We start from the raw sequence: 27,122 nt of genomic DNA on the forward strand, positions 1-27,122 counted from the left end.
ATACACTTAAGCAAGTGTTCGCGACGTTGCTAGTGTTTTTAAGATACCTCATACCAGATTAAGACTAAATTACTTCAGCCTGATAATGGCCCAACCTGAAGATTTGGCCATGTCTATCAACTGAAAAGGAGACTATGTAACATCTCTCAGTTTCACACTATGGGACTGATTGACAGTTGTAGCACTTACACATGAAATGTAGCAAAGTGCCAACAAAAAGCAGAGAAGAAGAAGACTGCTAGCCGGTGTTCTGACGATATATGCTGCCCTATAAAAAAACGCTACCTTATCTGTTCCCTCTTCCAAACCCATAAAGTTATAACTCTCACAGTATTATGACATCATTTCAGGGGTAGCGTATTCTGAGACTAATATCCCCTATCAAATAATGCTCCACTACAGAATAATTTTATATTGCACCACTATTCACTCCGTGTGTACTGTAAGAAGATGGGGAGCATGTTGAAATACTATATTATACCATCTTTATTAAAGATATCAGGGGTAGCATATTCTGATAGACTAATAATGATTTTTTGTTTTGATATTGCTGACAATCAGCCACTGTCTCGACGGCATGCCCAACAGCAAGGTTGCACAGATTTATGGGCGTGGAAACAAACCACGCTTGGGGGTCATACGCATGCGCAGAACCACTAAGTAGCACATCTCAATAGATAGCATAAATCAACAGAACACTGGTGTTCTAAAAGGTATCAAAATTTTTTTTTTTAATTGGCAGTGTAAATATGTTATGAGGAAGGAAATGCATTCAACAAGTTTCTTAGGCCTCAAAGATCTGCACAACATGGTTGGGCATTAGGAAGGTATTACAGCATGCCATAGTATTTTAAATTCTGACAGTATGACTTTGAATACCGTTAAAAATACTTAGTAGTGTATGCCCTCAACATAGGCGAGGGACACCGAGTGTAACTGCCGACATCATCTTCAACTCGACAAGCTGCAGCCTTTATTCACTGACAAACTGTAACCTACACCGTGCATTTACTGCTAAACTTCACTGCTCATGCAGCATTCCCCTGCTGTACATTTACACTAATACAATGATATACCGTCTATGCCCCGGTGAGATGTGAGGAAGGGTAAGAAGCTATGAAAAAATAGATACCACACATGTCTAAGGCACAATAGCACAAATTACACTTGTCATTTATCTCATCTCCATCCAGATGTGATTTAAAAAAAATTACTTTGACACAAACATACACACAACCGTTAACAAGATCACAAATTTAATACCCCGTCTTGGTTTTCCTTGGCAACATGCAAATCAGAGTAGGCTCATGAGAGGCGGTTTGAGCTAAAGTATTTGTCTCTAATGCTTTTTGGTTGCATCTCATCACACAAAATATGTCTAAGTGTAAACGGAGTAAAACATTTCTGGTGATAAATGCTGACTGAGAGAGGACGCAAACTCCATTAGGTACCTTTAAATATTCAGAGCATAACTGTTACTAATGGGAATCCACTTTTAAAAGCAGATATATAGATAGAGGATGCCGTTTAATATCACCACATTTGTATTGTGGTGCAGGCCCGACAGGCCTCCCCTGCTGATAGAGGCCACTGGGTCTTCCCTTAACTTTGGTGGTCCCCGTGCTGCCAGCCTTTTACCACACTTGCAATGGACCACACATCCAGCTCAAAGGAGAAAACATCGGGGCTGAAAGTGAGCAGTGGGTCAAAAACTAGACCAGACTGGATGTGCTTAGATAAGCAGAACCGGAGGGATCTGCCCCTTAGAGCAATACAGAAGACAGGGATACAGCAAACAGCCTCCAGATACCGCAGCTTTTGAATAAACCAGCAGAAACAGGGAGATCCTGTTTTAATTCCACTCCCATCTTTGTCTCCTTCATATTTTCTTTTGCCAATATGGTTCTGTAGTCTTTTTTTTTTTTCTGTGCTCCAGATGGGAAACTGTACAGGAATGTTTTCTCAGGCCTTCTCTATAGTGACCAGACAAACGTCCTCCTTTCACCCCCTTCTTGTTTTACATTTTACCAAGCCTCTTTTCAGTACCTCAACACAATCTTTGTACAGACTTGACAAGCTGGTGATGTCACACTTGCTAATCAGTGTCCAGTTTGCACATTTAGCACAATCCTTCACAACGGAAATGTTGCACCTCAAAAAACCTGTTCTTCCAGACGTACAACCAACATCTTGAGCCAGCACAGCAACTCGTGTGAGTTGTTAGATCTCACTTTATTATTATTTATTATTATACTTCTAAAACCTTTTGCATTTAAAAAAAATATATATATATATTTTAACATGTCTCTATGATCTGCAAAAAGCATTCTCCTATTTAATTTAATATTAATATCTGACAAAAGAACTGAGTGCATGAAGGGTGCTCAGTTGCAGAAAGTAAAATTACCAAAGGAGAAGAGTGCCTTTTGAAACGAGACTCATTTCTGCCATTGCTGGCACCTCTCTAACACTGTGTCCAATCTACCATACCAAGCATATTGTGCTCCATCTGAACTAACAAATCCTCTAAACGTGAGCCCCGCACACACATTTCTCTATAGTTTCATAAAAACAAATATCGAAATTAGGCATTCATTGAGCATGCCATAATATTTCTACACTGCTCTACCTTGGGGTTAAGAAGTGGACAAATGAGTAATTAAGTTTGACATGCAAAGATTTTGGCACCAAGACTTGGCACCAAAGCAAAAACTTGAATTTATAGTTTTACAGTTCATGGTGTGTGGCTAAATGTTGCAGGTTATGAATGGTATGTATCTAAGAGAAATAAAAGGTTTGTGTTCTTATCATTCGACTCAGTATCATCTATTATTTATCTCAGGTGCCGCTGGATCTTAACTCTGAGTTTAGTCCTCTTGAGCTTCAGGCTTTCCTGATCACTTTCTCCTGACATGTTCACTGCCTCATTCTTTTATCAGGGCCCTTAGCTTCTCCTTTAAGACATGCTTGTTTACGATTTACAGATTAAGCTCTGGAATGAACAGCACAAAGGCAAAGATTTTTTTTTGTGGCGGTATAAAAAGCTTTGTTAAGCGAAACAGGCTAATTGACTAAAGTGAATCATGTGTTTGTGGGAGAGCACTGCTCCTTTGGTTCCAGCTGGATGATTCTTGTTCTTGTGATGAGGGGAGTGCAGCTTTACTCTCTGAGTTGACTTTTACTCTCTGTGTAGGAGCTGGACAAACAGCTCAGTCGGCTGTGAAAGCCCATTTAACGGTTTCCTCAGGAAACACAACGACATGGGAAGCAGGGTGACACTACAACCAGGTGATGGAAGTTGATGATTAGCTTAATCCCCGTTTAAATGATGTAAATGAAATGCAGCTGAGAGGTGTTTCTTCATTGGCACTTGAACCTCTCACATGCAAGTTGACCTTTCTTTCCCACAATATGGAAAACAGTCAACTTAATGGAGAGTCCTGAGGTGTTAACCCAGAGATAGACTCTGGGAAAAATCACGCAACGCTGCACTTCATTACCAAGGTGTACTTTTTAACTTGTGTGTCATGTGTCTGTCAAGTCACAAGTCAATGGGTCTTGGTTTGTTTTTACTGTGTAATTCTGAATAATCCGTAAGAACAGATTGAATGTAAGATTACAATGGCACTATTCGCGATGGACACTAACAGGATGACATTCTCTTTCCCCCCCCCCCAGAAGTCCAGACTTAATATTTAGCCCCAAACATTCCACATTGGGACACACCGACAACAAACGAAGCATTAAAACCACCGAGTTGCATTTTTTCCTTGGAGAGTCATACTTGATTAATCAGAGGTTGGGGGAAGAGAGAACAAATGTGTGCTCAAGATGAGGAGAGAACCATCTGAGAAAACAGAGAAAGAGACACCGAAGGCTGTGAGAGAGAGTGAGCGCGAGGGATTCAAAGTCAGGAGCGGCTACTTGTCATTTCAGCACGATGGCACAGAATCCTCTTGGAAAGGCAAACCAGGAAAGTTATTTAACCGCCCCTCGCCGCTGAGTGAGTGGAGTCTCCAGTCTGGCCCCCTAGAGTTTCTGCATCATGTAATTTAATTCATGGGCCGCAAAACACAGCCAAGTGAGGCTTAAACAGGACGAAGACACAGAACCACAGCAGCCATTTATGAGTGATGGCGATTTCGTGTTTCTACGGCCAGACAAATGAGCGCAAAAACATATGAGAAAACATTTCTAGTGTTTCTAACAGCAAAGTGAATCCCTTTTTTTTGCGAGTCTGTAAACAGGGAGTGCTAGAATAAGAGCTTTGAGTGAGATCTCATTGTTAGCTCTTTCCTTAGTGGTACCAGTGGTGGCTGCTTTTATAGCCCTTCACCTCATAGTGTTGGCATGCTCTTCTCAACACAAAAAGGTGAACATTTGTTTTTTCTCCTCTGGCAGAGTCACGTCCTAGCTATTCTTAGACATGTTATGGTTACGTACATGGATTGTTGCAGTTACAGGAGTACATAAAAATAACTAAAGTCAGCTTCAACTGCCAAGGCATACTACTTAGAGCCATCGTATGTGAGGCAGTGCATAATCAAGCTAATTAACTGATTTAGAAGCATTTGTTGGCCACATTGAAATACACTGCAAAGACCGTAGGTAGAACTATGTGTTCTAAATGGATTTGAACACTTCAAACATGCCCCCATCCTTCATTCCTTGTTAGGTGCTTGACACATAAAGTAATTTAACTTATGCCACTGCAATGTGTCAGAGTTAAGGGCAGTCGGGGCGTGCAAAAGCCTTGGCCCCCATGTATGAAGCTGTGCTTAATTCCCTGGCGAACACCCAGCCTGACATCTGATTACCCCCAGCCTGGTTAGAGGCTTCTGTGAGTTTGAGTGAGAGGAAGGTCACAGATGAAAGAAACGTTTGATCAGAGCTCCGTCGGCCTGCCCCAAAAATGTATACGCTTAGATAAATATTGACTGTATTTCCAGAGCCATGTAAATTGTTCAGTGGTAGAAAAGCAGGGAGATAGCTAAAGCCCGCTTGACGGAGTCCTTTAGGCTTTGAACATGTTTGAAAGTGTTGACTTTCGCCACTTGATGAATTACTCACCCTTCAAAGAATTCTTGCGATAATGAATCGTGTTTGCCCATTTGAGTGGATGTGTAACATCCGTGCTGATGGCCACAGTTTTAAAGCAGCTCCAGACGAGATGAAAACCAAGTGCACTTATTTAACACTTGCAAATGGATAGTGATCGATGAGAAAGGTATCTGTCTAGACACATGTTGAAGGAGCCTTCAAAAGGTTGGCTTGAGTAAGGATTTGTATGTTTGTCTAAAAACCTGCCTGATGATTCCGTGACAAATGATGTTGTGTTGTGCAGATAAAGCTGGGCCTCTTAGCAGCCCCGTTCTGCCCAAGAAGAGCTTAGGAGGACAGCGATGGTGGAAAAAAAAAAACAAACATGTATTGTCTCTCATATCAAACCACTCTGCACGGTAAGTCTTTCAACAAAATGTTGCAGGGCGCAGCACATTTGGTTCAGATCAGTAAGGTCGTGACCCACACAGGGTTTATTTGGACATTTGCACCAAAATAATCACAGGGCTCTGACTCTGCTGTGACAGACATTAACAGTCTGGAACCACTTCTCTTTCTAACCCCTACCTGAAACGTGAACTTGGGGGCTGGTCAGTGCGATGAACATTTCCCAATTATTGTTTGAATTATGTGGTTTGTGGAAGTGGAAATGTTTCTTGCAGGAGGCAAAATGCTTTTCTGGGGGCGGGAGAGTATTTCGTTATTATGCGCTGCAGTCGTGGTGTGTCTGCAGGAGCATGTCGGCTACTTGGAGGTAAAGGACTGGGAGGAGGTCCAGATGAGACAGAGCGGCTTTCATTTTCCTCAACCTGCACCATTATGTACAGAAATCGGCCAGACATATGGTTCTTATTTTCACAGCAAGTTTAACATGCTGTGTTAATGTTTGAAAATATTATTCCAGCCATCAAATCTTGAAGTTTTTAAAAAGTGAATGGCAAGTTATAATAAAATAATCTATATCAGAAAGCTGACAGAGAACTCTAACCAGAGATCTGGTCCTATAAATGAGAGTTTGCTTGGGTGGCGGTCCCAGCAGCATTTGCCCATGTTGTTTAAGGCTGATGTCTGCGGGCTGAGCTGCAGCCGTACAGTTCAAACAGCACCAACTCAAACTCTCCAAAATCAGATAACAGCCTTGTCTTCATGTGCCAATGGACAGCTAGGAGATGACTTACATTTCTTTGGCTCTGATTCAAGGAATCTGAGTCGAGGAGCACAACGCACACCCTTTATCTAAGATACCTTGTTTAAATCTTCAACACCAGGGTAAGACAGCAGCTATGCAGCACTTCAGACACTACAGCTAATCCAGACACTTAAGGTCTCACGTCAGACAAGAATAAATGTTTTTATTTCTTCCACTAATAAAATCTAAGATAGAGCTGGGGTTGTGTGTGTTTTTTTTTCAAAGCCATAAGCCCAAAAATAAAGGGCCTTGTGTAAGATCCGATGTGTGCGGAAGCCAAGACCCGGCAGTCGGCATGCCTTTGCTGAGAGACAGCAGCTGCTGGCCTGATATAGCATGGCTGGGGAGCAAAGAGGCCACAGTGTTAAAACCTGCCTTGTTTGTTCACAGGATCTCTCTCTCTCTCTCTCTCTCTCTCTCTCTCTCTGAAAATACTATAGGTATTCTTCTTTAATGATGGTGGAGGGAAAGTAAGTACATTCAAACTATCTCTCTTGCTACTGATGCAAAAATAAAACATACATTCTGGGAAATTAAAGAATTATGTCAAAGAGATTACAAAGCCTAACAGTGTGATGCTGTTTTTCCCTTATTAAGCCAAATTCTGCTTTATCTACATCAGTCCTGCATCAGGTGGCTGGATTCCTGAGGTCTCGTTTTTTTCCATGTTGTGTTTTTGTTCCGTTATCGCCAGAGTGCGTGTCCTGGCAGAATAAGGCTAGATCCTACCATATGATTTGAAAACAAAAGAGAAATAGATATCTGGTCCTAAATCTAGGTCGTTTCTGAGAGGTGCTGGTGACCTTGTGTTTAGCAAAGTAAGACAGAACAGAAGTCAAGACTTAAAGAAGAGTTAGCTTTGCCCATTCTGTCTAGGGACTGCAGATGAAAATAGCCTTTAGGCTAATTCTGGCATATTGACAGAAATGTTTATGAATATGCACTGTCCCTGTAATAAATAAATAGAAAAAAAAACAGTTCCTTACTTAAACCTAACCCTAAAGACAGTCTCCTTACTTGACCCAACCTAACCCTAAAACACATTCAAAGACAAAAGGCCCTCCGCAGAATAAGTTATATCAAAACTCTGAGCAAATGGACAAAACCAAATTCATTCTCGTTTTGGGCAATAACTGGAGTTTAAAACTTCACCTTTGTACCAGGTACATGACTGCATCCCAGTTCAATGTTCCCAGTAAATCTGACAAAAACATTTTTTGCCCACGTGGACTCTCGCCGACTTTCACGGATGCACAAATAAACCGGAACACCTCAGCACACAGGAATAAAAGGCTCCCTGTCTTACCCTGCAATAATTTTCCATCTTCCTTCTTGGCACTTGCAGCCTCCTACCATTTTTTTTTTCACGGTAAACTGTCGCAGAAGAAGTGAGTGTGGAAACTGCAGTGACAAAAGGCTTAATTTCCTTGTATTTAGTAGTAAGCCCAAGGCAGCTGGGCTTATGGTGTTATGAGCGTTATGAGTGTTAAAAAAGAGCATACAATGAACTTACAAAGGCCTTTTGTCCAGCCAGGATAGGCATGACGTTAGAGACATTAGATGTTAAATTACACATTTTCTTTTCTTTCCACGGCCGGCTCCGACTTACAGCTTTGAGACCACTGTTTTCATTAGATGGCAAGGAGGGAAAATAATCTCTTTCAAGTTAGCCGGGAACTCTTACTCAGGGGGATATCCTTTACCACCTGCACATATCAATCACGCATTTGGCCAAGCACTGCAATACGGAGGGAAGAAGGGGGAAATCTTCTTGGATCTCACTCCAAGATGCAGACAAAATGGCTGCCGCTGTGCGTCCCCTGGCATACCTCTCTGATTAAATGCTACATATTCTAATAAAAGCACCCCTCTGTTAGCAGGGAGTAAAGGTACCTTTATTGACACCTAGGAGTTGACCTTGGCACAGGGCTCTGTGCTCTAAGCCGGTGGTCCTGGGCTTCTCCTGAGCCTGCTAGTATTTTCTCTGCCTAAGCACTATCATATGTCATAATCTACAGCAATCTGTGGACACAAACTATTCAACCCCAGGTACAAGGTGTACCATTTTAAGTAGAGGACAAAATATGCAGTGGATCAGGGTGAATGGCAAAGACAAGTTATTAAACATATGCTTTCAATAAAAGCTGAACTGAAATCCAGTTTTTCCACTACATAACTGAACAGCTATACATAGGTGGGCTCTGAATAGTGTGATTAAAGTAGCTTATTTTGAGCTATGTAACCTATGAATGTATTATATTAATTTTCAGAGATGGGAAAGGATGTTCTGATTACTCAGTGATACAGAACACGCAGCATATATCACTGCTTATATGCGGGTGGAATTAGAAGACAGAGAAGTGTGCACTTGCTGGGAGAGCACCTGTATATCCTCAGAGAAAGGGGAGTATTGGGAGAGAAACACTTTACGTTGCACTATAGAATAATTCATCCTCTGACGGGAGGTAAAAAAAGAAAGAAAGACACGAGAGGGAATGTTTGAGGGAGGCGCCTGCTGAACATCTCTCCCTCTCTTTTCGTCCCTACGCTTGATAGCTGAAAAGCTTGCTCAATGAGCCAGCGCCGGCCATTCCTCCAGGCTGTTTGTCAAAAGGGAAGAGGAAGTCTTGAATGAGATGGAGAGGTAACACTTGAAAGGGAACATCTCTCTCAGGGGAACAAGAGAAAGGCCAGGGCAAAGCGGCGTAACAGAGACGGAGAACCACGCTGATGAACAATGTTTTCTATTTGCACACATTTGCATGAGAAAAGGCAGTGCAGTGGCCACCAGTTCCACCAGTTGGCTGGCGAACAGAGGGGAGCACTAAACCTACTCAAGATAGGCTGGGCAGGATTGGGGCTATGGTGGCTCAAAAGTGGTATGTGTCGCTAGGATTATTCGGTAGAGTGAACAAAACATTTTGATGATGGACACTGGGTTTCCATTTCTTAGCTGTGGCCCATTGCTGCCAGTCAAACCATTGGTCTGTGATACCAAACAAAAAAAACTGGCGAACACTACTAGCAGCTAACACTATTCTCCATATAGAAGGCAAGGTGCTCAACTTTTAGTTAAAAAAAGAGCACTTGTGCATTTCAGTGTTGCACATGTTCTCACACCAAAAATGTGTGATGTATTCCAATTAGCTCAGATATTACTGAACATCTGTCATGTACAGGAGGGACAATTATGTAGAGTGATGTCAACCCTGTGTGTTTAGCATCTGTTAATTCCTATGGAACCTTACAAAACGAACATCTGTTGGCAGCAGTATCAGCCATGGCCTAAGTTCTGCAGTGTGTACAGCCTGATTAAGCTCACTTCAGGAGAGCTTCAGACTCTGAAGGTCAGACTGGCACCTCAGACGTGAAGGCGCAATATAATTTAAGCAAACGGCCTATGCAGTTTGGAAAAGAAGAAGTTAGGTAACACAACTGGTCAAAACAGCCCGTACCTTTTTTTTTAAACAACAAATGAGACACTTTCCTACTCTTATTACATATTCCACTGAAATATGCTTCTAAAAACATTTGTGGTAGGGCTGAAAAATTTATCACAATCTTATTTAAATTGCAATATGGCCTACTGCAATTCTTAAATCGCAGGAGGTGCAATATTTGTTAAAGACAGAATGTGTCAAAATGCCTTTTTAAATTAAATATTGTCATGCTGCAGAGATGTCCTGGCCTACACCTTCAATTCTACAGACTTACAGGTTCAGTGTGTATTATTTGGGAGGATCTACTGACAGAAATGCAATATAATATCCATAACTATGTTTTCAGTGGTGTACAAAGACCTTACATATAATGAACCGTTAAGTTTTTATTACCTTAGAATGACCCATTGTTGCCATGGGTGACATGTTTCTACTACAGTAGCCCAAAAGGACAAACGGATCTTCAGAGCACATTAATGCACACTGAAGTCGGAAGAACGACTTCACATCATCAGAGGAGCATGTGAATGCACCGTGAGCCACCGGGTGCAATTCGCAACCTTCACCATTAGATGCCACTATAATTTACTCACTAAAATTTATACACTGAACCTTTAGGAAAACATCTTTGGTACAGATCCTTGCAAAAATCAACCATAACCAATCAACCATAATCATTTAAGTATGTGTTTTAAATGAAAATGAGAACAACTATGTAAAAATGATCATTACCTTCAATATCACAAATCATATCACTTTAGACTGATATCAATTGCAATATTAGTCAAAATAATCACAATTAGATATTTTTTCTAAATCGTTGCGGCCTAATTTGTGTTAATAAATTGGCAATGCAATGTGTAAATCTTTATTTATATTTGATCTAAAATGCCTAACCTGACAGTTTGATCTGAGTTTCATGACCCAAACTCACTGAGCTGGTCGGATTCATTTGCATTAAATCGAGACTGTGTGCACTAGACTGCTGAACGGGCCGCATAGCTCAACATACCACATTCATCATTCGCTGTGTGGCCGTCATTGCCTGCTCTACAGTGAAGTGAAGGCAGCAACCTGAGGCGTGTCCCCTCACATCGCTGAGAATATAAAATACGTGAATGCTAGAAAACAGCTAGCACTGATGCTAAAATCATTAGTTCTGACCCTGCGCTCCTTTTCATTACCCTTCTGCCCTTGTTGATAGTCTGTCTTGATTCTTAAACCATTAAGCTTCATGATTCAAAATTCAGATCAGACAAAGTGCTTCCAAACAGAATACATACATATTGAGACCTTAAGCGCAGACTGAGTTAGGGAAGCATTAAAAAAAAAAAGGCTGAAGAGATTTTGTGAACTTTTCTGTTCCACTGGTGATGTCACTCAAAAAAAAAAGAGTCAAGCCTAGTCTACATGATTAACAGCAAGTATGTATGATGTCATACAGATCTGTGCGAAAAGAAATGAAGTCCACTTCATCATCTCACTGGAGCAAAAAGTGTAATGGTTCCATGTGAGATGAAGACAAGCATGTTCTGGCATTTTGACTGATGAGGGAAATCTATAGCCTATAATCTGCTGAGGGACCAATGCTGGATCACACAATGCCACACAAACCATGTTAATCACTGTCAGCCTATAGCCATTTCCATAGACACAAATACACGTGTCACAGAGTCTGCCGCCGACAAGTGAGAGATGGACTTCCCCCTGTGTATCATCATAATGGTTATAACTTATCATAAAAACAGAGTTGTTGTGTCAAAAGAGATACAACTGCAGGCATTTTTCAACTGAATTTCTGATCAAATGTAACAACGAACATTCTACAAAGTTGCATGCGTGTCGTCAAAACAGAAGTGGACGTAGACACTGTGAGGTCCCCTATTGGTTTGTTAATTACCGTTTTAAAGCCTCAAGTTTGACATATTGGCTGCCATCTTGTTGCTTTTGGAACCAAAAGTGACCATATTTGGACGAGAGTGTGGAGCAGGGGAGGGATACACATTGCAACGCCTGACAGGTCAACGTGGTACTGACTTGTCATCTATTTTACTTTAAATGTGACAACAATTTACCAAATGCTGTACTGAAGAAGACTTTAAAACTAGTGATTGAGACCATTGACTCATTAGGAAAGTGTTTACTGAGGTAATAAACTAATTCAGAAGTAGGGTCATTCGGTCATAAACTTCTATACAATGTGACTTCTTTTTGCAACCAGTGGTTTCACTCCCTGCTGGCCATTAGAAGTATGCAGGTTTAAGGCACTTGCACAATGGCTTCACTTTTCAGACCCAAAGGTTCCTGCTTGGAAAGAAAGGCCTTCAGGATTTCTGGCTCCTCTGCAGCAGAAACCCAGCCGAAAGATTTACAACTTCTTAAATATACTAACACAGATATTTAAACTGTGGTCTACACAATGGAGGATACATCTGGTGAAAACTGTCAACACTTTCATTACGCTGATGATTTTAGGACTGTGCCACTGTTTCCCATTTCTGTTTTGTTCCCTTGTGGGATTCCTACTGTTATAATCTCAAAGAAGGAGAAGGTTACAATGACATGCTGTGCTACTTTTGGTGCAACTGAACAGAAGACCAACATAGCACTGCAGTACTGATGCACATATTAAACTGTGATAGAGTTTCTCAGCCTCACACAGGGGTTTTCTGCGTATGTGGACAGACTGGTGTCCGTTTGGTAGAAAGATATTGATGAATATGGGATAAAAAATAAATATAAGTGATATAGCAAACTGAATATGTAACTATGCCATGGCCAAATTCCCATGAGAACTTTACAAGTCTCTAATTAACAACACAAACTCAACTATGGAGCTTTTCCAAAGTTGTCAACATTGAAGCCATATTGGAACCGAAGTAACTTTAAGCTCGACTCTCTAATTGCTATTATGGGAATTCTGACGTTAAAAATGGTGGTCACGTACCAGAGAAGCAACAATTACCTGGGCTACTATGTGGTAGTATGTTTCTTTGGTGTAATTAGTTTTGATGTTCATTTTGTGACTACTACAATTTGTAATGTAAACCTTATATTGATCATCAGAATCAGAACAATCAGAATCAGAAGGAGCTTTATTGCCAAGTAGTGTTTTACACATACAATACCTAATTATGTAAGCTTTCTTTTTTTTTACTGTTATTGTATATCAGTCTATTTATGTAAAAATGGCTTCAAACATTTTGTCTCAGGAATTCAACCAAATGGAAACACACTTGTGTCAAGTAAATGTGCTAAGCCTGTCTCTGCCCTGTGAGAAAGAGGGGGCGGTGATTACCATGCTGCAGTAGGGATGCATTTCAGAGGGGCACTGGGAGGAAACGACGGGCCATTACAGCACAACTAAGGGTCTGTTAATCAGCCTATTAGGGTTTAATTGAGGGTAGTTAATTAGGAGTCTGTGGGCAGTCTGTGCTTGAGGGTCAGGGGCTGACATGAGAAGCAGCTGGCAGAGCAACCTGAGCCAATTGTTACTGATCCATTTACACAAGGCCAGTGATTGATTGGCAGGAAAATTAGTCTTAATTACAGATGTCTATTTCTGCCCCCTTTAAACCTTTTAGGAGCCATAAATTAACCTACTCGGTCCAGTGAACAAGGAGCCGACGAGACTGTGTTGGAGCAGAGCAAACCCGTTTACAGTAAGCCCAGACTGTAAGTCTCCACAAAAATCACCAAGCACCGGCCTGCCTTTGAGGACACAAGCTGTTTAAACTGAGTGGAAAACACAATATTCTGTGTGTGGTGAGGGACAGAGAAAAAAGCAGCCTTCTGGCTGGAGCGATGCATAAGCTCAGCTCACACTATCTCTAGACTGAGACGACTTCACATCTTTAAAAAAAAAAAATAAATCACCCTAATATAGGGCAGTGGAAAACAAAGGTGTGCTTGTCCTCACTTCTTAAAACCAGCTCTGCATAGGGCAGCGGCTACCACCAGAAGCTGATTATGGACTCTTTAAAGTTAAGAGTTGATTTAATGTCCTGCTCCTGCCCCAGCTAGACCACGGGGCACAGGAATGTGGCTCGCTGCTAGGATTGGCCCGCTTAGCCTGGGGTAGATTCATCCTCTCTAGGGCCAGACAGGAGAAACAGAGCGGGGCCACATTCAGCTTGCCCATCTGGGGGAATAAACACACTGCCTGCACAGGGGCCAAAATCCAATAAAGAGCCTGACAAAGGCCTGCTTCTTGCCTCAGAATGCCAAACAACATGTGATCCCCCTGAGGGAAATAGCCTCTATGTCTGTGCCTCATAGCCCTCCGGGTCAGAAATAACGCCTGGGGAACTTTTGGCACATGTCCTGCTAAGGATGCCATGTGCTGCGACAACTTGCTAGTGACAGTTGGGTCACACAAATCAGTTGTAATCTGACATTTTTTCTCCAGGAGGACAGGGGACATCCTAAATACACCTCTAAACGTGAAAATTGCTGTCAGATTTGTTGACATCACATGTACTCAAAAAGCAAGTCTGAGAGCAATAATCGTCGGTGGAATCATCAAGTATACAATTTCATTCAGAGCATGCACACACTATAGGTTTTATAGTAAAATTACACTTGAGATCAGCATTGTACAACATGCCATAAAATTTATAAACACTTGTGAACACTTATTGAAACTAAGCTTTTTGTCATCACAGTCTGCAGGGATCAGAATAATATCTGGAATGTCCAATTTGCTCATTTTCAGCAAAAGGCAGCGTTTTACTTCCAATTTCTCCCCAAATTCTTGTTAAAATATCATATCTCAATCCTTCTTGCTTTGGACAGCAGCCCGGACACCAAAAAAAGAATAAAGGCTCATTGACATGAATGCTTCGGACCCACCTCCAAGACAGCTCAATTCGCATTTCTGTCAGTCACTGCTAAGTGCTATCTGGCTGGGTTTTAAGCTGACCCTGGCCTGGTGACTTGATACTTAAGTAACTGTGGGGAGGTTTGAGGTGTTTAGTGCCTCACTTTGGGTAACCTCGCAACTCATACAACTAGTGACAAGTAAGAAACTGCAGATGTGGTGCCTTTAAGGAGTGTCAGACATTATTGTGCAGTACTAATGAGATAAATTGTGTTTTACTATTTATAATGGAGTTAACTTTAGACACTGATAATTAGTATAAGCTGTAGCAATATTGTCATGGGAACAGGTTGTGTCAAACACAATAAAGCAGATCTGGGTGTAGTGACTTACAATGTCTCTAGATGAGTGTTCAAATTTATATCCTTTGCCAATAAAATAGCTGTATTTAGAGCAGCCTATTTTGCATTTCTCACACGCTTGATTGTGACCCCTGACATTTTTCCACCACATTACTCCTGCTCTTCGTTGAGCTAATGATGCAAAAATAAGTCAAATTTTTCTATTCTAATGACATCCAGTACACATATTTATATGAACACCGTCTTAGCTGGGACACATTTCTGCCCCCAACCCCCATCCAAAAACACACATCCAACCTTGTCCTCCATATTAGAACTGACTTCTCCCAATGTCAGTTTATTTTAGAGTAGTTGTTGCTGTTCACCTTCTGCGACCTAAGAATGTTTGCTGAGGATTTACAAGGCGACATTTACAACAGCAGCCCAGGCGTCTCCATTCTCTTCCTATTTTCACACTCAGAAGCCTACACAGAAAACATCCCCGTCACTCACCCTAGAGCTCAGGCATGGTCACTCTGGGATTGTGACATTGGCTTAGTCATATTGCGCAAGTAAAGAGGCATACAGAAAGTGCTAGGTCATTTTTGTAGCAAAATACACAGCAGCCTACTCTTGCCGGGGCTCCACCATTGCTCAATGTGAAAGGAAACCAAAGAGGAAAATACTGGGATTACGTTTATACGGTAAACACATAAATATTATCAAAATAACATGTAAGTGCACAATCAATCAAGGTATCTGAAAACATGATTAGAGAGTAAGCCAGGCATGCAGAGCACATCCCTTCATACCAGACCAATCCCACTGTAACACTGAATCAGAACTCATTTCAACTTATCAACCCCCGGCGGGCAAACACGGGCAGATCCTGACCAGAGTGCTAAGATTTTTCAGCTCGCAGAGGGGGCTACCAAAAGCAAACACAACTTGAGGTTTTTATGAGAAAAATGCCTGGCTGAACAAGGAGGCATTCATGTGCTGATTCATACCAGCCTGTAGCTCTGTTAGAGGACAGCCATCTGCTATCACACTCCCCCGCTAAGAGCCTGTTATAGAAGGACGAGCCGTGGATCATCATGTACATGTTACATCCATATAGACTTACTGGAAATTACATCTCTACTACAGGAAGAGAAAACAGCTCCGGCAGTGGTTTTCTGCCTCCTCAGGTGAAAATGCTTTTCACTGCTGCATGTAACATGATTGTCCTTACAGAGAGTGGTTGATCCCCATAGCAGGGTTATGCTATGCCTCGTGAATGGCTTCCAGAATTATTGCCTCTGTAGGCTTGCAAATCTCATGTGTTAGAGAAAAAGGCAAACATTTCCTTTCCACTGTAATGGAAAATAAGAGTGGTGATGCACACAATTAATTAAACACACATTTCTTAAGGTTATCTTTAAAGCTGCACTTGTCAAAGTGGATCAAATTACTGATGTGTAATGCCAATGAAGTAACTCATAGAGACAAAACCCCAGAGAATTACCACCCAAATCTGCAGTTCCCCTCAGCTTTTGGTCTCTTTTAGCTCATTGTTTTGTTTTTCCAACGCACAACTCCGCTCTCATCCGTCTTGTTTGCAGCTGTTTTTATACAACATAGTGGCATATCTAGCAAGCTAAGCAACCAAAAGAGAGCTGGAGAGCGACTAACAGACTTAAATTCGTTAAAACCCCAAATGACTGATAATGTTGTTTTGTGTCTGCTGGATGTGTAAACACGACCTGTTTTGCTGACATGTTCACCAGATCATTCAGCTTTACAATAAGGTAGACTGCAAAAAGGACTGACAAGGAGGTGATTGATAGAATCTGAAGAAATATCGGAGCTTACACCTTAAAAGGCCAATCTGAAACGTTTAAACTGACATACTGTTCAGCTTCAACTACCAAGAGCTCATTTAAGCTAAACCTTTTAAACTGCATTATGAAAGCAAGCTTTCTGACTTTTACTATCACTATAACAAGTGCAGACACGGTTACTTGTTGAACAGTTCACAGTTCATCAACCATGTACTAAACCTATTTCTTGATAGGAAACCACTGATGTCATACAGGATTTGCATAAAAAAAATACTTCCTGAGTGGTGTGATGAGAAACCAGATTTGAAGGCTTCTGGTTTTCTAACTCACTGCGTCCCACACAGGATGCTAAATAACACAGAGTTACGAGCTGTTGGTTTCAACCCACAAGTTCAAAACATGAACATGAAACTGCCTTTGGGTGCCTGGGATTAAATTCCTTTGATTCACCACTGTAAACCAGAGTTCACAGACCCCATCACTCGAGGTTAAGGATGCAACCCACACAATTGCAAACATGTTCGTTATGACGTTGCATTTCTTATTGTGGGCTGAAAAACCATGACATGGATTTTTTTTGCTTTAACCAACTAACAAAGGGGGAGTCTTCGAAATATGAACCACCTCCACTATCAGGTTTCCCACCCGATGAAAAGCGCCAATGTGGAACAACAACTCTGAATTGTCTATACATTTCTATTTCAATGGGCGAATGATTTATTGTGTTGCTTTATGTCTAGTAATGCCTCACCTCTTGAAAAGAGAAGGTCACTTAATAGGGTGCTTTGCTACCTCCTTAGGCTCTTCGCGTCCTCTCTGCTCATGTGTTCTCCTCATTGGAGAGATTTCGTGACTTCAACCACAATAGCTCAAAAACAAGACAAACGCAAGTGCAGCATTATCCCAAAGCAAGAGCTGTACTTTCTTGTCTTTCAAAGCCGATAAAGGTGGATGGCCATCTCAACCCGAAATCCTACACAAGATATCTTCTCAAGTAACCAAATCTAGCAACATTTGGCCTGTTAACATGATTCCACAACCTTGACACACACCCAGGCAGACAGATGCCACGGAAGCTTATAAAACAGACACACTTTAGTTCCGATCGTACATGTTCATGTGGCATCTGAAAGTGACCCACTTGGTCTCTTTTTGGAAGTCAGCAGGATCTGACTGAATTGCTGATTCAACCTTCCCTCTGTTAGGGAATCTCATGACAAATCTCAAGTTACAGAGGGCCCGATTTTCAAACATCCCAGTACCAATAAAGAGTACTAAATTGCGTGTGCATTCTAAAATATTGCATGTGCAATTTTAGTACCTGTTATGGGTGATTTACAAAGAATTATTGCTTAGATGACAACAGGAGCAAACACAATGGAGGTGGCAGTATTTAAATGAGGGTTTTGCGTGTTTTAATGGTTTCCGCCATGGAGAGTCGGGAGGGAAGCAGCCACTGCGTAAAAACCTTGGTTTGTTCCGTTCAGTGCGTCCTGAGTATGTGGAAAGTATGTACCTGCCCATCCTGCCTGAGACTGCACTGAGTACTTGGGACAGCACACCTGGAAAAACTGCTTTGGCAAACCCCAGCAGAAACAGCTACAGTATGCTGGAATGACCCAGACGCGAGGAAATGCCAGCAGATCGTGCTTCGTCCAGCCAGAGAGAACAAGAACCGAACGCCCGCACCGTGCCCGGTCGCTCCGCGATCTCCTGGCCCTGTACGCCCCAACGCCCCATCCCCTCTCTGATACCTACAATGAGTTGTGTCGCTATTACGACCGGCGCGCTGTGAACAGTTGGTGATGTTCCCTCTGGCTGGATGAATTTTTACGCGTGGTCCGTGCACTACTGCAGCTGGGGGCTCTCTGCAGCGCCACACAACTTTCTAAATTCTTCCCTATCACGGAGAGAAGAAGTCAGGTCAAAACAAAATTTGCTTTATCGGCATGAATGTTAATACAACAGTATTGCAAAAGCTAAAGGAAAATACAAAAAAGAAATCTATTCATATAGTTCATCGAATAAGTAAAATAAAATATTTGTATTTCTATACATTGGATATAGAATAATATTATCTAATATTGTTAATTTCTCTACGTTTTCTTTCATTATGGCTGTGTCTCCTTCTGGCAACAATAACAGCAGCCATCTCTGCGCAACACTTGGCAGTTTCCACCTTCCTTTCAAACGTATTAAATACAGAGGCTGTTGCATCACGTGAAATCGTGTTTAGGCTTGGTAGATCATATTCTATGTAGTAAATAAATGTATTTGCATGTTACGCCCCAAATTGCATTTTCATTAAGGTAAAAGTACTAAATGAACAACAGGTGCTATGTTGTGCTTTTGAAAGACGTCACTCTGCGTGCACACCGTTAGTAGATCAGCTTACGTGCTAATTTGCAGGTGATATCAAGTTTGCACACGTTTTTACTCACGCAAACCTTTAGTAAATCGGGCCCAGAGAGCGTTGACATATAATCACTTAAAAGTGATTATAACTGAGAACTAACATGTCAGATCTTAGTTATGGTATTGCTGTTCATAACCACAATATTTAGAGCCACAGCGCGAGGCTTTTGCCAGACGACTAGTTGCTTTTTTGTACTGACTGCGTGAATGACAGGACTGAGAAATCAACACAGTCCAGATGTCGGAGTCCTCTTTTCTTGTAAACACTTTCCACAAACATCTCTGTGAGCAATGTGCTGGTCAAAATACCCCGGGGCAATTTCACAGAGCTTTGACAACAAAGCCTGCGACAAACCATATTTGTCATCTTGCGGCACGCGGTAATACACACTTGTAATCCACATAAACCTCTCCGTTCAATGCAGTCATTGTGTAAGATTCTGGCTGACAACTGTTCTATAAAAGCCACCTTTGTGATGTTAGGTTTTTTAACGCATCCCCCAAGTTGACCTCAGGGTGAGATGGCCTTTTCACACAAGATTCTGTTTAAAGGCGAGAGGAGGATGCTACACGGCAGCTCTGTCATGAGGGATTTGTCAGCTCTGAAGCACACACAGGGCTCTTTCTCACTCTTTCTCACTCAGCCAAGACAGACAGCCTCGCCTCAGGTTTCTCTTGGTCTATCTGCAGCGATGCCCCACTTAACAAAGCCTTCGCCCGAGTGTTGATTGGTAGAAGTATATGTTGAAACGTTAGCTGCCTATAGGATTTACTTTCTTGAGCTCAAGTAAAACCTCAAAACTTAAATGCTCATTCAGTGTGTCACATTCGCTGCTTTCAGCCAGTTTAGAGTTTAATTTTCAGAAGTCACAGGATCATAACTATTAAGTAATGGTTTCGTGCTTCCTCACGTTTATCATCTTTATAGGATAGACAGCAGCTGTCAGATAATCCAACTTCCCCATCTACAGTACTAGTATCAACTTCTGTCGTCCGCCACATACCTCTATTATTCTGTCATGGATTTGAAGGCCTTCTTCCTTGTCCGCTGGACCTCTTTCAATGATCTTGGATACAAAGATCCCCTCATTCGAAGTGCCGTCATTGTCGTCCTATAAAATAAATGGCAGTTGTTATTGAGAATGTGTTAAGGTGAACAGCAGTGTACACATTTCAGGAAAAACCTTTGAAACCTTGTTAAATGTCGTGCTGACATCTAAACAAAAGACGTGTTGGAAAAGTGCAATCCATCGCTCAATAAAAGTTGGTATACTACTTTTAAAAACCCTGGAGACATTCAGATGGTTTGCCCACACTAACAAAAATAAGTCTCCCAAGCTCAGTGGTCAGTTCACCCAAATAACAAAAAACATTTTCTTTTATCGCTCTACCCGAGTGGTACAGCCATGCAGGGTTTTGTTTGCTGAGGTTTTGAGGTATCCCCCTCTGGAACTTTTGTTGCCATCCCAATAAAATGGATGTGAACTGAATTTAGTGTGTGCTGCTTAAAACACATTGGCATTGAATGACTGCATGTCTTTCCAGAAGTAATTTATCAGGTATTCTGAGATATATCCAACTATGAAATTGCTGCTTCCAATGAAAACTGATGACAGTGAAATCAGTGGAAAAATTTAAGTCTGGGCACATAAAACCAAAAATATCTGGAAGCCAAGGTACCCGTACAGGTAAATGGAAAATATGTCTATTTTTTATTTGGGTATACTGACCCTTTAACCCTGTCCTTGAGTGTGGACGTAAGGGTTAGTTTTACTTCAGATGCTTCCCAGGCCTGGAGGGGTGATCCTGGCCTTCAAAGTAGGGATGCACCGAATGTTCGGCCACCGAAAGTAATCGGCCAAAAATAGCAAAAATAGCACTTTCGGTATTCGGCCTTATAGGTCAAAAGACGCAAAAATGGCCGTTTGCAGACACTATTCTGCTTAAATGTCTCCTAGCACATCCACTCCATCTGTGGCTGACTTCTTAGAAAAGCGAAGAGTTTCTGTCACTCGTTTGTGAGAAGACGATTAAGCTAGCCGCACCTAGATTTGGAGTGCACACGTATTAAAGCCCAGTGCGAGCTGACAGGCTGGTTAGAGACTTTATCCTGTCAGTTTCTCTCCTTACAAAGACAAGTGTTGCAGTATGAGTCCTACCTGAAGAGAAGCTGTGAAGTCTTCATGTTAAGCGATACAAGAACCGCAGACAACATTATTTATCAAATTGGGTCGGAGTTGATGAATTTAGCGTGAGGATACAGATGTGACAACGTCCGGGTTTCGAAATAAGGTGTCTATACAGTATGGAAATAAGATTAATTGGATTATATTCACAGAAAGTATAAAACATATTGTCCATTCAAAGTAAATGGACACATGTAATTTACTTTACTGGACCCTCTTGGGCCTCGGATCCACCCACCATAGTCTCTCCAAATCCTGCAGAAAACACTGAGTAAAAAGAACATTTTGACTATTTAATATATGCAATGGTAAAAATAAATGGAAAAAGTGTGAATGTGCTTGTTTGGCAAAGTTTTTCATTAAATTCAGTTTCAGCTTTGGCCAAGAATTTTCATTTTGGTACATCCCTACAGCAAAGGGCCCTAAATGTTGACATGTAGACATGTTTCAGGTAGTCTACAGCCAACACTGACTGGCTTTAAAGAAAAAAAACCTGCTGCTAACATCTCTCTTACTGCTGCCTTCAAAACTACATAAAACGTGTTCTACTCCTGCTGAGCTCTGAAACACAACTACAATTTAATGAGATACTTAAAGACACCTCAGAAGTCCCAGCTCTAACTCTAATTAATAATTTCTGGTCTGCTTCCTCTTCCAGGGGCATCATGTACAGTGTTAACACAGCAATGCTTTGCTATACGTTTTTTGGCAAGCGTACTACTTTGCCTTAGAACTACCCCAATCTTGAGAGTTGTAGACAAACTAGCCCTTCGAGAGACCACAAAACCTGGCAGCTGATTGCTCTTACCAAGCCATGCCAGAATAACAGCCACATGAAACACATGTGTCTAAGGCTACGGGGATATTAGCTATTTCCATTTTAATGAATAGCTTCTTACACCGACTGCTGATTTGAGGCTAGCAGGAAAAGCAAAAGCCAAGTATTATCTCTTCTCTCTTATGGGTGAGTTTGATACATGGTTCTGTCACAAGAGCGAGAAAGGTTGCAAATCTATGAGAGCGTGGACTGGGGTAAGAAACACAGCTTTTTATGTGTAGGTCTTTTTATAGTTTCCCGCTGTAAAAAGTTTTACTGTGATAATCTATGTCGCTACAGAAAAGTGCGTCACTGTGGCTGTGGAAAAACAGCCCTGTAACAGTTGTGTACAGTCCCGATGAAACAGATACAGGGAACACTATTTCAATAGGACCTCCACTGCAGAACGAAGCTCCATGTATGGAAGATAGAGTTGTAACAAGTGTCGAGATATTTTCAACCGTCTACCCGGCAGAGGCTGTGGCATCATTAATGACTTTCACTTCAGGGCCTCGAGGTAGAAAACATAGTGGCTGTGAAAGGTTCAGGCCGGGATAAAAAGACCCTTTCCTCTCCTCTGTGTTTACCTCACCACCAAAATCCCCTCAATTAGAGACAAAACAACTGCGGTCAAAGCCATAATCCCAGATTTAACTCTCATAAAAGTAATTATAGTTTTTTTAATCTGTAATGCCAAATCCGCTAAACCAGACCAATATATAAACACAATAAAACTTGATAGATGCGGTCCATCTATCCACAGACTAGAAAACACATGCATGACTGTCTAAGCCGTGTCAGTCAGTACAGAGAAAGCTTGTGGTGCCTCAAGTATGCGCTATCCATTCCTGGGCAGCCATATGACACTTGGCTTATCACCGGGGAGGTGAAACCTCCGAGACGCTCAGCTTTCAACCTACCGCGCATGGCCTTCCTCCTATGATGTTAAAACCCAGAGATCCGCCCTCACGAAGAAGGACAACCGTCGCACTTTTAGTCTCGCCTTCCTACAGACAGACAGAAGAGAGACACGTGAACAAAGAGATGGACACGGGGTTATTCATAATGATCCACTGTTATCTCCAGGTGAGCGGCAGAATTATCAAACTAGGAGAAACAACAGAACAGAAAAAAATTACCAACAAATTATCGACCTTATTAGCAGATAATAACACTCAAACACGTAAAATTACCAATGGAACGAGGTATAGGAGTAAAAGACATTAATAACACCCTCCTCTACACATTAGGGGGTGATATAAAAGTGCAACAGTTAAAAACAAATCTGGCTTAATGACATCTCTGTATTCATCTCTTCCCTAGGGCTGAACAATTAATTGTTTGAAACAGTGCAATTTTTAAACTGCAATCTAACAGCAGTTTACAAGGTGCAGGAAATAAAAGGTTTTACACACAGCTGCTGATTCAACCAGCTGTAATGACAACTATAGCTGGCATATTCTACTCAACTGTACCTAATTTATGTTTATTCTGTGAGTTAGCCAAACCAAAAACTCACTTGTTCTTGAATGTTCTCTAGTTAATAAGCTTTCCTCATGTCTGTGTCTGTACTATTAACATTCAGCCACAGATGGTTTCGTTGAATGATTATAACACTCACCGCACAAAAACACCAAAAGAGTGGCGATTCCGTCTCTAAATGAACAATCTTGGTTATCGGATAACGCTAGTTGTCGAGTGTAAATTCCAGTGCTGCACAGAGTTGCAGGAATCTCATGGCAAAACTATTACTATTTTAAGCTTATCACCCAAAAAGCCCTGAATCTTGACCTCCAGGCCTCAAGGGCTATGAGGCAACCCATCCTGTAAGTCGGTAAAGTTAGCTTGAGCTGTTGCTCTGAGCTTTCAACAGTATCATTACACACTGTTAGTCGATTTCAAAACATTATATCTGATCAAATTACTGTAGAAACAGGATAAGTTTGATTTATTTGTAAAAAATAAGTTAGACTTTAATTTATTTTTAAAAATCACAATCCCAAAACTGGTTAAAAAATGCAACTGAATATTTTTCTCAAATTGTTCAACTGGTGACCAGGTCAAGGACCCAATAGTCCTCTCACAAACCATCCTATGTAAATGAATACACCAGAGGACCTCTTACTTAATGGCAACATGACATGAAAACCTCTGAGAAACTCGCAGAGTCAGCTCTTAATCTGTTTTTTAAGTGGAACTTAGAGTGGAGTTATGAGGTAACACAATTTCAGCTGCCACTCCAGTATGCTGTGCGACATAGAGAGACTAAATATAAAGCAGATATTATTGGCATGTACAGTGTCTTGACTGCCATGTAGGCTAAAAAGACCATCATGTGCATGTCAGGCCATTCAGGAATGTGCGCTCCTGCGCCATGTTACGGCAGCATAAGCGACACATTATAGAGACCACAGCCGTTACTGTCAACATGAAGACAGTTGGGCATTACGTGAAAAGTGAGTGGAATTTGACTGAGACAAATGAAAGCTTAAAAGTAACAGGCTACTCCATCCTTGTGAGTTAGGCCTCTACTGAATCTGTGACAAGCCTAGCAACAAATTAGATGCATTTTAAAGGTGTTTTTTATTTTGTCTGCGAGAGCCACTAAAATGAACTCGCAGTAATTAAGGAGTGTTTTTCCCACATCTGCGAACACTTTAGCAAAGCTCTAATCCCTAAGAAATGAAGTGAATCTCTTCACGAGGTTGAGTATTTACTAAAGCATTAGGTATGCCTAGGTGATAAAAACTGAAATGTCGTTACCACCAAAACTCCAAAACATGATCACACTGGCATAATTTGCGGCTATGTCAGGTAAACAAACTTTTAACAATAACTTTAATAGACAAAAACAAAGAACAGGGCAATTTGTTACTGAGACAAGAGAGCAAACTGGCAGTGAAACTTAAGACTGCTGCTCACTGGTGCACTTGGCACACTCACAGCGAGCCTTCACCTCAGGACTCGTCACACTTTCCGAGTCTGCCCTCCATCAAAATGCTTCCCCTCCATCTGCCCCTTAACACAGCGTAGATAATTGTACTCAGGTACTGTAATGCAGAATGAAAAAGGAAAATATTGATTCACAAACTATTGGCCTGAGATTAAGAGGCAGAAACTCACTGACCTGGTCATAGGCAGTTCAGATTGTGGAAAATGTTGTATGGTAGATTTCAAATCAATTAGTCTAGCGGGTTATTACTCAGTTAAGCTACTGTATGTATGCAAATGAAGCAGAAGCCTACTGACTTCTTTCTTTGAAGGGTTACTAATAAAAAAAATAGCCAGAAGTCACTGGATGGCTTTTATTAATATCTCTATCATATTCAATTGACACCCATGTGTTAGAGATAACTAATGGCTGCCTTATTCTGTTAAATGATCTCATAGACTCATGCTTTAAAATTAGACCATAATTAGCCTGATCAGATTGAGCCCATGATTAGACTCCAATCAAATTCAATGGAGGCTCAATCTGTTTGACGTCTTGTGATTTTGATAGACGCTCTTTATCGCATCAAGTAACACACACGCACACACTGTCACCCATAGTAGCTAAAGAGGAGCCTGGTTCAAAACAAAGATCTAAGACTGAACGGAAAGTGTGACAGCAATTCTAGCAGCCCCGAAGTGAACCAGAGCGAGATCTGAGCTTTTTGTTTTTGCTTTGTTTTTATTGCTCTCGCTGGCTCACTGAAGAAGTTTAAACAGTGTGAGGACTATTATTGGAAACTCCAGTCAGTTATTCCACATAGCCAGGTCATCCTGATCTCCCTCACAGTCGCTGCCTGGATATTAAAAGAAGACATTAAAATCCTCCATCTGGCTGCTCAGGAAGCCTAAGCCAAGGAGCGACAGAGAGTGAAAAACAAACTAAAGTGGGTTACCCATCATGATGGGCCTCTATTCACTCTTTGACACTGATTCAAGGAACAAATATGCCAAAACAAATCTGCGTTTGACGCTTTCTCGCCACGGAACTTTTGAATTGTGAAACACAGCTAGTAACGGATGCACCCCGTTTAGTTGTTCCAGGTCCATGGTATTGTGAATGCTGGCTGACTAGCATGGCTTCAAAGGAACAGAGCCATCATCAACATGACTTCAAATGTCATTACCTGGGTTTTTCCTGGGATGACAAATCAAAATACCCACAGCGAGAAAGGTTTAATAGGCAGTAGATGTCATCAAATCTGATAGCAATTGATAACTGACATGACTGGGAGAGTTTCAGTGGCAAGTCACACACTTCCCATAGTGATGCTCTGTTCCATATTGCCATGTGTGTATTCAGGTTATCCCACCAAACAATCATGTTCATTGCTTGACTGGACACAGTGAATACCATTTCTACAAAACAAAAAAAAAATAGCCTTTCCACCTAACCACATCATTCACATAATGCTCTCTCTCTTATGTAGATGATTTCCGGACCAATTCCCGCACCTTTTATGTATGTTCAAGCTGTTTCAGAACAAAGCACTTTATTCCTTCTGTTTACATTAGCAGAGTTTCACTGGGAATAATACACTAAGCCTATATCTCAGTGGTAAGACTGAAATGCCGCTGTCAAATGAACTATGATAACCAGCTGTGCTACAGACCCAGCAAGCCTCTGTATACCAGCATGAGCGATTTCACCATTTCCTCGCATCGGTGAATTTGATGCGCAATTTCCAAGTCTACCGGAACACATTTTGCTGGGAACTGAGCCCATAACAAACAAATGAAAGCACCAAGCAAAAAAGACTTTCAGAGAAGTCACTTTAACAAGATGCGCAGGACATAGGTAAGAAACTTAAGTGACAAAAATAGGGAGGGAGCAAAGTTAAAGAAGGGAAATAGTTCATTCATCCATAACTTTGTGTACCACTATCAGCAGTGTGTGTCCAATCTTTGCAAACTGTAGTGAATCAAAAGCTCCTCCTATTGTTCTTGGACAGATTTTATAAGTAACCCTGATTAGGCCTACAATCTGACAATTCCCCCTCTGCTGATCATAGCAGCAGTTCAACCACCATACACTAATTC

The 27,122-nt window shown here is 41.4% G+C and overlaps 1 protein-coding gene across 2 annotated transcripts in view; it reads right to left on the reverse strand.

Moving 5' to 3' along the window:
* pdzrn3b (PDZ domain containing RING finger 3b) overlaps positions 1 to 27,122 on the reverse strand; it is a 169,916-nt gene that overhangs the window by 141,066 nt on the left and 1,728 nt on the right. Inside the window, exons 2-3 of one of the 2 annotated variants that reach the window (XM_046076214.1) lie at positions 23,012 to 23,098; positions 20,093 to 20,200 (exon numbers count right to left, since the gene is read on the reverse strand). In XM_046076214.1, coding sequence (XP_045932170.1) covers positions 20,093 to 20,200; positions 23,012 to 23,098 — 195 coding nt within the window. The remainder of the gene's footprint in view (positions 1 to 20,092; positions 20,201 to 23,011; positions 23,099 to 27,122) is intronic. The other variant, XM_046076215.1, reaches the window with a different exon arrangement.

The sequence above is a fragment of the Micropterus dolomieu genome, linkage group LG18, assembly GCF_021292245.1.
Source record: "Micropterus dolomieu isolate WLL.071019.BEF.003 ecotype Adirondacks linkage group LG18, ASM2129224v1, whole genome shotgun sequence".
Taxonomy (NCBI): domain Eukaryota; kingdom Metazoa; phylum Chordata; class Actinopteri; order Centrarchiformes; family Centrarchidae; genus Micropterus; species Micropterus dolomieu.